The sequence below is a fragment of the Gavialis gangeticus genome, unplaced genomic scaffold (genome assembly GCF_001723915.1).
Source record: "Gavialis gangeticus isolate Ggan-Ray unplaced genomic scaffold, GavGan_comp1, whole genome shotgun sequence".
In the NCBI taxonomy this organism is placed as follows: domain Eukaryota; kingdom Metazoa; phylum Chordata; order Crocodylia; family Gavialidae; genus Gavialis; species Gavialis gangeticus.
The window spans coordinates 17,978,471-17,988,725 of record NW_017729015.1 but is presented as its reverse complement, the minus strand read 5'-3'; the positions used below and the strand labels follow the sequence as shown (position 1 = coordinate 17,988,725).

General features: G+C 63.4%; 1 protein-coding gene across 1 annotated transcript in view; it reads right to left on the bottom strand.

Moving 5' to 3' along the window:
* Positions 1-10,255, bottom strand: part of CNKSR1 (connector enhancer of kinase suppressor of Ras 1) — a 24,481-nt gene that overhangs the window by 7,096 nt on the left and 7,130 nt on the right. Inside the window, 15 exon segments of the mRNA XM_019512465.1 lie at positions 123-258; positions 437-501; positions 849-922; positions 1,338-1,409; positions 2,324-2,397; positions 2,862-3,034; positions 3,554-3,584; positions 4,084-4,247; positions 4,857-4,984; positions 5,865-5,947; positions 6,216-6,326; positions 8,015-8,083; positions 8,591-8,650; positions 8,751-8,870; positions 8,965-9,006. Of these exon segments, the coding sequence (XP_019368010.1) occupies positions 123-258; positions 437-501; positions 849-922; positions 1,338-1,409; positions 2,324-2,397; positions 2,862-3,034; positions 3,554-3,584; positions 4,084-4,247; positions 4,857-4,984; positions 5,865-5,947; positions 6,216-6,326; positions 8,015-8,083; positions 8,591-8,650; positions 8,751-8,870; positions 8,965-9,006 (1,402 nt within the window).

The following is a 10,255-nucleotide window of genomic DNA, read 5'->3' as shown; positions in this document are numbered from 1 at the left end:
ATGCACCCCAGGCAGCTGAAGCATGAAGGTGGCTGGAGAGAAGAGACTGGCCAGTAAGGGGTGATGGGGACCCCAAGCCGGAGCAATGGTCAGCACAGGATGGGTGGAGCGGCTGGTCTTACCCAGGGGGGAGCGGGGTGCGGTGCTGCTGGGGCTGCCCAGAGGGCTCCCTGCTGGCCTGGGGGAGCTGCTGCTGCTCCGCACTGCGGGGAGGGGCTGGGGTCTCTCCAGGGTGCGCTGCAGCTCCCGGCGCTTTGGCTGTGGAAGACAACGATGCCCGATTACCACCAAGTGGAGCAGCAAGGAGCCCGGGGGAGGTTGGAGCCCTTGCACCCCAAAAACCTCACAACAGAAAAAGGCAACAGCCCTGCACAAAGGGGGGTGCCCCCTAGCTCCGTCCCCCCGGCAGTGACACTGTCCTGCTGCCAGCACTCACTGGCTCAGAGCTGGGTCTGGGGGCGTCATCGTCGGGGTCCTCAGCCTCTGTCTCGCTGTAGCAGTCTGGAGAGGGAGACAGAGAGGGATCCGCCAGCCCGGGGCCAAGAACACATCACCCTTCTCTTGCCCCTTCTCCTGGGGCTGAAAGGGTTAAGCCTCCCCCAGCCCCTCCCATTGGGGCCAGCCCCAGCGTATGGCCGCTGTCCACAATGGGGGGCAGGGGGCAGAGCCTCGTGGCACCCCGATCTGGGATCTAACCACTGGACCTCATTGCTTCTCATCCACCACTGATGCTGGAGGGAGTCTGGCCACAGATGCCTGGCGGGGGCGAGGTCCAGGCCAGGAAGGGGGGGGGCTGCCAGAGAGACGGGGAGCAGGAAAGGGCCCATCCTGACCCACCAGGCTCCTACCTTCCTCTCTGTGCGGTAGCGACTGGTGAGCCAGGTTGTATTTGGTCTTGGCAGCTATCAGACGACTCACCCACCTAGGAAGGTGAGCGGAGCGGTTCCTCTCCCAGCCTGCAGATCCCCCCTCCCAGCAGCCCTCCGGGGGGTGGGAGAAGCCAGCCCTGCACCACGCGCCCCTGCCTGGCCTTCCTATGGGCCACTGGGGAGCAAGTGCGCAACCCCTCTTCTACCCTCCCCACCCAACCCACCCGCGTAGCTGGGTGCCCGAATGCCTGTCCTGCAGCCGCCAGGCAGCGCCGCGGGGCTGCCAACAGGACATTGCAGACACTAGCCGGAGCCGCAGCCTGCAAGTCAGAGCACATTCGGCGCCCGCCCTGGAGCCCCGTCCGCAGTCACGTCCAGGTCGCTGGTTGTAATCTCTGCAGATCGCTGTTGGGTATCGCCCAACCTCTGAGCTGGGACAGCCTGGGTCTGCCCCACCCGGTTACTCACATGCTCAGGTCTGACAGGGTCTCGGCCGCAAACACGAAGGGCTTGTACTTCTCGTGGGACAGCTGGAAGACACTGGAAGCACAAAATGCAGCCGTTTCCTCCACCATCCTGCCAGGACCACCCCAAAGCACCCCCCTGCCCTCCATCACAATGTGCCCCGCATGTGCCCACCCCGTGCCTGCTCCTCGTAGCACTCCAAGTTCAGCTCTCCCTCCATGTTCACCCAATTGAGACAAGGACCAGCGCTTGCCCAGCTGCGCGGCAGTCCTGAAACGCGGGGATGGGAGTCCTTGATCGCCCCCCAGCTGAGGCTCTGGCCCCGTTGCTCCACCCCAGGGGCAGATCCCGGCTGGCGCAGTCGCACCCCGCTTTGATTCCTGCTGCACCCACTGTTTAAAACCAGCTGCCTGGCAGGGGCCACAGCTTTTCATTCAGGCAGCAGTGAGGGACTTCACGGCTCATCATCATCTACCCAATTCCTTCTAAACTCTTCATCCCACAGGTGTTAAGGACCCCCCCTGCTTCGTAATAGTACTGATATCCCACGAATCGAGCTGCCCTTTCTTCTGCCGTCTGTGAGATGATCCTGGTCACAGAGCTCCTATTTCACAGACCCGCCAGCTGTTTTTACCCTTGTTCCAATCAAGTTATACTTGGTTTTGTTCATATCTTAAACTAAATAATGGAGCCCAGGGGCCCTGGTATACTAGTAAATCTTCTAGTTTCTTTCTAGCTGAAGAAAAATACGTGTTGCGGTATATGGGGAGGGTGCACCTCCCTTTTCAACACCCTGGATCCACCCATGCTTAGGTTCTGCTGGGGAAACTGGGCCTGGACTATATCCAGGAGTGGCTTGGCACAAACTGCAACCATGGCCCACCTCACAGTCACCAGTGCCAGGGACTGAGGTGCCACCCACACTGCTTGCCAGGTGGAGGTTTGTCTCCAGCAAGCCAGGCCTCTTGTCCCCCATCTCCCCAACTCACTATTTTTTTTTCAGCTCCCTCGTGCTTTCCAAGTTGTAAGTGGCCACATTGATCAGGCCTGCAGCTTTCTCATCCTGCGGGGAGGATACAACAGATGCATCAGGCACGGCTTTGCCCACTGCTCTTTGTGGGAAGAAGCAAGATCTGTTGAGCTGTGGGATGCTGCATGGAGCCCCACGGCCACGGGCCAAAGACTCAAGTGTTCAGGGACTGTTGCAGCGTCTTCAAGACGGGGGCGGTGGAGCCAAAGGAACAGGACATAGGGGGCAAGAATTGCCTGCCGAGGCTGCTGCAACGTGCACCTCTTCCCAGGCCTGTTATATTTGCTCCCTGCTCTTGATGTGTCACCTCTGAGCACGTGCCACCAAGTCACTTGTGTCTATGGCCCAAGGAGGACTGCAGCCAGGAACATAGATGCCTCCCAGGCCGCCTGCAGGTCCGGGCATCCCATGAGGTCAGGGCACAGGGAGCTGTAACTCATCTCTCCATGCCCCTGCCTCCCTCCCCAACCCCGGCTGCAGCACCAGGCCTGACTCACCTGGGGGTGGTTGTACCAGTAGAGTGCATGGCCCTTGAGCACGAACCAGCACCGCTTCCACTTCTGGGCCATGAAGCCCGCGTGGTCCTTCTTCTTCAGGAGCCAGCCGTCACAGTCCACCCGGCCCAGGTCCCGGCATGAGACCCGCCGGCGGCTCAGCCTGGTCGCCACTCCTGCGCATGGGAGGGAGAGGGGCGCGTCTAGGATGGGGCTACCTGGTCAGCTGTGCCCCCATCCCTTGGCTCAGTGGCTATGTTTGGGGAGGGGTGGGGGGGATGGGATGGGGCTTGCGCGACCACCCTGGCATCAATGCTCCAGTCACGTGCAACAAGAAAAGGTAATAAGTTTGCTAGTCCTCAGCCTAGTCCCAGTGGGGACATGGCCCCTATTTCAAGACCCACTCCCAGACTGTCCCAGATGGGAGCCCCGAGCCGGGAGAAGGGGAAAGAGCTGCGGTACGCTGAGCGGGGTCTTCCAGCCATGGACAGGGCACTGGGGAATCCCAGCCCTTGCCCTCCCTTTCCCTGCTCCTGGCCACATAGCCCAGACCCAGGCAGGCCCCAAGAGGGGCTCAGGCCCCAGGACACAGCTCAGTGTGGCAGGAAGCGGGGAGAAGCCCAGTCTCCTGGTCACGCTGGAGCCTGGGAAGGCATCTCCCTTCCAGCCCCCGAGGGAAGGACGGCGCCACTCACCTTTCTGCTTGCAGCGACCCTCCGGGCTGCCCTGCAGGGGACAAGGGGGACCTGTGGTTAGATGCATCCTGGCCATGAACGGCACCTTCAAGGTATCTGTGACGCAGACCCGGGCAGGGGGCAGCAGGGCTCTCCCCAGCACCGGCCTCTTGCTCAAGAGTATTTGGAAAACCCACCCCAAAGGGACGGGACGGGATGGGACTCCTGGTCCAGCCTGCTTCAGTTGCCCTGCAGCGGTGAGGTCCACCGGTTAGATGCCTCTCACGCAGCCCCAGTTTCCCTACATCTCCCTCACAGACACCAGCCACTGCATGGCTAGCCTTGTACTTCTTAGTGGAGCTGCTTGGTCTCAGAGCTGGGACCAGAGGCTCCACTTCTCTACCTGTCCGCACGCTGCTCCTGGGTTCGTCCCAGGGCCCCTGGGAGCTTGGGCCCAGCATCTCAGCCCCTCGGCAGACCCGAGGACAGGGTCCCCCTGCACGCCGGCAGCCTATTCTCTCCAAAGATGCCAAGAGCCTGCCCGCTCTCACCTGGCTTGGCTGGTCGGAGGGGTCGAGGCCCGGACTCCTGCCTCCGCTCCTGTTCCCTGGGGATCCCGGTGGCCCCAGATCCAGGGCCAAAGTGCTGGGTCTGGCTGGGGAGAGGGGACCCTCCAGGTCCGTCCCCACAGCTGTGCTCTCTCCCACAGATGCTCCTGCAAAGACCAAGCCATCAAGGCAGAGCCAGGCAGCTCCTGGGACATCATGCTGGGGCAATGGGTCAGGTTGTCTGCTCAGGGAAGCTGGCATGGCACCAGAGCCTGCACTATAAAGCAAGTGCCATTGACCCCAGGGCTCCAGGCCGGAGCACCAGAGGTGGAAAACATCAGCCACACTGAACTGCTCCAATCTGAGCACGTGCCCCCACCCTCCTTTCCTGTTAGGACCCCACCACGGGGGGGGAAGGCTGCCCCCACACCCACGGGGCATGCCCACCTGCCCCACACAGCACAGGGTCTTCCCGGAGCCCCTGGGCCAGCTCCAGCTTTGCACGACAGGCGTGAAATGGAGCCTGGAGCTTGGGGGGCCTTGCCAAGTGCCCCACGGTGAGTCAGACAGGAGCAGCATCCCCATCCTGGGCGCAGACCGTGCCCCCGCAGCTCCCACCAGCCCCATCGCTACCTACGTCAGTGGCACAGCACCGGCCCGGCAAGGAAGAGCCGAGTCAGCCACGGGCTCTGCCCAGCAGTCGCCTCGTTGCCACGTGCAGAGTACCCCAACAGGGGAAGCCTTTGATCCAGCCCGGAGCGGCACCTTGTTCCTACCTTCCTCACCGGGGCGCCCGACAAGGTCCCCTGCGTCCTCTTCCGGGTGGTGCAGGGCCAGCCCCTCCTCGCCGTCAGCAGCGGTTCCCGGCGCAGAGTCTGGCCCCGGCTCCTGGCTGGCCGTCACGCTTGAGGAGAGAAGGAGCCTTTGAACAGCACTCACCAGGCACAGCTGCCCCTCGGTGCATTTGCTATTAACCAGGAGCGCGCCGGCCCGCCGGCCCTGGCTGCAGGGGCGTGAGGGGGAGCTGGCCATCGAGCTCAGGCGCTTGCTGGGATGCTAAGCGACTCTGCAGGAACTCCTCGCTCTGCCCCGCACACCACAGCGGGTTCTGCAGAAGCCTCCCGTGCACGGAGCTTCCCCTGGTCGCAAAGGGAACGGTGCCAAGGAAACAGGAAGGTCCACAAAAGCCAGGCAACGTGGCAGGAACCTGGGGAACGTGTGGGGCTGCTCCTTGCCAGCGAGCCCAGGACCCGCGGGCACTGCCACAATAAGGGTTTCCATAGATTATAGAGTCGGAAGGGACCCAATGGACCATCGCGTCCGACCCCCTGCCCCTGGCAGGAAAGAGGACCGAGGTCAGATGACCCCTGCCAGGTGACCATCAAGCCTCCTCTTGAAGACCCCCAAGTTAGGTGATAGTACCACCTCTCGTGGAAGCCCGTTCCAGACTCTGGCCACCCTTACTGGAAAAAAATTTGTTCCTAATGTCTAACCTAAATCTACTCTCTACTAGTTTGCACCCATTATTCCTAGTTACTCCCTGGGGCGCTCTGGTAAACAGCGCAAAGGGGGCCAGCCACCCACCGGCCGAGTGGGGCCAGGGGAGTCACCAGCAAAATACGCCTCTAGCACCTGTTAGGCTCCAAGCTCTGTAGCTTCCCGGGGGGCAGGAGAACATGCAAAGACGGCAGACCCCGCTGACAGACACAAACTCGTCTTCGCACGCTCGATGCCCTCGAGCCAGCAGCGCGACGCCCTTTCAGACACCACTTCTAGGCTCTTACCTGCAGGGCAGGCAGACTGAAGTGCTGGGGGAGTCATTGCCTTTGGAGCCCGAAGAGTCTGCCGCATCGGAGCTTTCCAGGGCCTGCGAAGAGCCAGCGGTGAGCTCCCTGCCACGCGCTGTATTGCCACGACCCCCCCCCGCCCCTGCGGCGCTGGTGCCTCGCTAGGGCTCTTGGAGCATTGACCCGGCAGCATCTGAGCATCAAACCAGCCGCAAACCTCCAGGCGCTTCACAGCGTCACAGCGCCCGGCCGGGCTGCGCTGGGCCAGGCCAGTCGCTGCTGACGTGACCCAGTGGCTGACGCCTGGGTTCGCCGGCTGTGGATGTGGGGACTCCTGGCCCCACTCACCTGGTATGGAGGAGACCCCAGGAAGCTTAGGGGAATCCTCTTCAGCACCAAAGTCACCTGGCTCGGCTTTTCGAGGAGTTTCTTAGCCAGATTCATCCGGGTCCAGCCCACCTGCGTGGGAGTTAGCGGGTCAGGGCCAGTCGCCTGCACAGGGTCCACTCGCCCACTGGTTTCTCGGCCGGCTGCTTGTAGCAGGAGGTCCCAGTCGTCCCGCTCCCTTCCAGCCCCTCGCAGGGGCATCCAGAGACAGTTTTGGATACCCAGGTGGGCCAGCTGGCTCTGGAGCGAGAGCACCCCGGGACCCGGGGGACTCTGGACCACGAGTCAATGCTCATCCTGCGCACCCAAGTCAACCAACTGATGGGGATCCCGGCACAGATCCACGCCATGCAAGGGAATCCAGAGCCATCAGACCCATGGGACGTGGCCCCTTCTCCTTCACAGGGGGGCCAGACAGGGGGTGTCCCGCATACGACCCCGTAGCGAGGCCATCGCAGTGCTGACCCATGCCCCGTTCTCCTCTCCTGGGCTGGGCGCCTGGCTGGACTACATCTCCCAAGATGCAACAGCTCCCAAGACCAGGGCGCACCCTGGGAGATATAGGCTGGCAGGAGAAGGGGAAGCCAGAGGCATCCAAACTGCAGCTCCCGCAAGGCAGCATCCCCGCTCAACACTGCTTTAACTTGGCGCCCCGCTCGAGAGCCAGCTCCTCTCCCCAGGGAACAGCAACGCCCCTGCCCAGCGAGCCCTGCGCTAGGGAGGCCAGTCCTGCCTGCGCCGGGTAGTTTAGGGAGCTCTTATCTGCTGTTTGTAAAGCAGGTGGAGAGCTCAGCCGAGTCCCTGACATTCATTCTCCAAGGGACGAGCTGCAAAGTAATAAAAGTCGGCCTCCCCTCCCCTCTGCCTCCCGGCTGCAGCCTGCCTCTCGTGCCAGAAGAGGAAGGGGATGGAGCTGCAGCCGCGCCACCAGGCCTGAACCAAAAATGTGCGTTGCAGCGTCTCTCCCTGGGCCCGTCTTCCCCTCCTTCAAAGGACAGCTCCCGTTTACGCAGAAGTTAAACAGTAACCGGCCTCCCTGGTATGCTGCTCGGGCCCCGTCTGCTCCTCTCCCGGGCCTGAGAAAGGGCATCGCGTGCCCCACAGCTCATCTCGTATCTCTCCCAACTACACCGCTGCTCTGATAAAAGATGTCGCCAAGAGCCCCGCGCCAGCGCTGGGGACAGGGGGGAGCGCAGAGGCTCTGGAGCAACCTTGTGAAGTTCGTTTCCCCACCCGAGGAAGCGGGGGCCAGGGAAACGGACCCAGGAAGAGAGCCAGCCCCAGCCGCTGCAGAAGCCGGAGATCTCCCGGTAATGCTGAGCCCGGCAGCAGAGCCGATCCAGGCTCCTTGCCCCACGGGACCCCCCAGGTCTTGGGTAAAGAGGAAGTCACAGCCCTTGGCACCTGCCCCCCAGGCTCTTGGAGGGCTCTATGACGAGGGGGCGGGTGTGACCCCTATTTCACGGGGCCTGGCGCAGAGGCAAGAAGCAGCCCGATCCCGTCTCCTGCTTGGAGTTGCCTTGCGCAGAACAAGCCCAACCAGGGAGGTGGCCCCCGTCTACGGTGGAGCAGCCCTCCAGGCTGGACAGACCCCAACCCCGCCTTGGACCCACCAGACTCGCCCACACCCTGGGCTAACTCCTGGCTGCTTTGAACCAGATGCAAGTTCACCAGGCGCCTGCCCCGATCGCAGCCCCCCTGCAGGCTCGCCCCCTCAGACCCGGGGTAGCCCCACACAGCCGGGAGGCGCGTGCACTTACCACCACCTGGTCGCCGACTTGCACTAGCTCATCCCCCGGCAGGATCTGGCTGCAGTGCTCGGCCAGAGACTAGAAGAGAGACGAGGGCAAGACTCAAGAGCCCGTGGGATCCAGAGCCACTTGCACTGCAGCCTAACCAGGCCTAAGGAGATTTCTCACTGTCGTAAGCTCCAGGGGAAAAGGGATTAACTATTAACCCACTGGCCTGACCTTTTGGGCAATGCAGCTCATCGCAGGCAGGAGAGGAATGAAGGAAGGGGCCAGCTGGAGCCGCCTGCTGCAGCCCGGGGGGATGGGGGAAGGCTGGGCTGGGGGGGCACATGCAACTCGTCTCGTCTGCGGCTGCAGCGGGGTCGCAGTCAGGCTGGGCTATCCTTCTGGCTCAGGCAGAGGGATTAGGTGCTAATAAGCCCAGGGGACCAGGCCTGCCAGGTCGCAGCTGGGGCCACGGGAGGTGGGAGGATGTGGGGGGCCAACTCTAGCTGCACGTTACGCCCTCGCTCCCTGTGTGGAGGGACCGGCCAGGCCGGATCCAACGCTGCCTCCACCCCCGCGTCTCTGCGGCTGCTCGCTCACCTCGCTGGCGGTCCCTGAGATGAAGTGAAGGCCAGAGCTGGTGGACTCGATCTCGATGCCCTGCGGAGATGGACACGCACGGGGTTTGGGGCCGTCGGACCAACTGCCAAGGCAGCCTCCGATCTCAGGGCTGGGGGGAGAGACGGAGGAGCCGACTCACCAGGCTGTCGTCGGGCAGCGCCAGGTCCAGCACCACGCTCTCCAGCACGGCCGTCCGGTCCAGGAGAGACGTGGGGCTGCAGCTCAGGATGCTCTCGCAGATGCCCACGACATGCCTGCACTGGAGCACAGGACAGGGTCAGCCCGGCTTCTGCAGCCGGACTCCCTCGCCCCTGCCCAGATCTGCTCGGCCCCGCGCCCGGGGCTGTACTTACGATCAACAGGACCTGGTTCTCTCTCTCGGACACTCTGCAGTCCTGGAAGGACAGGAGAAATTAGGCCAGCTGCTTCCTTCCCGCCTGAGCCTCGGCCCAGAGCCTGGCAGCTTGGAGCCATCTCCGACTGGGCCGGCTTCCCCGGTCATTCCCGGACCGGGAATTCTTCCCAATCCCCGGCCACGCCACCACGGGAACAAGAGCTGGGACCTGCCATGTGTAAGGCACACCCAGCACCTGGCAGGCTCCAAACGCTCGCGGGAATGAAGATTTCACTGCACCTAGAGTCGGACTCACCCCCCGGCCTGATCAGGCTCCAGGACAGGAACCGGCATTGCGCCAGTCCCTTGGGACCTCACTCACCCTCCCGCACACCACAGCTGCAGGTGCCCGGCTAGCCTCGTGCTTCCCGGGAGCCAGCGTGCGAGGGAGGGAGGATGGGGTAATCCCATGCCCCCCAGCCCCGAGGGCAGAGGCGATGCCAGACAGGCACAGGCTGTCTAGTCTCTGCTGTTCACCCACGTCCCCGCTGGCACCTAACCCCCACCCCTGGAGGCATTAGGGTCGCCCGCGCAGCAGAGGAGCTGTCAGAGAAACTGCTCCCAGCACACACCCGACTCCCCGGGGCTCCAGATCAGGCCTGGGGCTAAATGGCAAGCCCCTGACTTTCCCTAGGAGATGACGGACTCAAGCAAGAGGGGGAAGCCCCTGAGGAGGCGTGGAGGACCCTCCGCAGCTCCCTCCATCCAGCTCTGCCCCGGGATGAAGGCTTTCCCCTGGGCAGGCGGGTTTGGCCGGGTGCAAGGTGCCAGGCAAGCCCTGCTCCCGTGCAAGGTGACCCCAAGGGCTGGATCCCGGACGAGGAAGGAACCGTCCCCCAGCCCTCCCAACTCAGCCCCTGCAGAAAAGCCAGCCGGGCAGCCCGGGGAACGGCTTCCCTTCCACTGCCTGACCGGGACGTGGCTGCACACCAGAGGTGACCGGTGGGCTCAGACCTGCTCCCTCACCCCCCTTTGCCAAGCCGCAGATGCCTCCCCAGAGTCCTCCGCCTGCGGCTCCTGCCAGACCCCAGCGTCTCCTCGCTCCCTCCCCTCCTGGGCGCCCCGAACCTCCACGAAGCCTCCTGCCCCCCTGGACGCCCCGCGGCACCGGAGCCTCCTTCGCTCTGCGGGCCTCAGCTGGGCGCGCCCCTGCCGTCCCTGGGCAGAGCCTCACTGAAAGCCGAGCTGCCCCAGCCCCAGGCCCGATCCCAGAGCATGATTCACAAGGTTATATAAAGAACCAGGCTTCT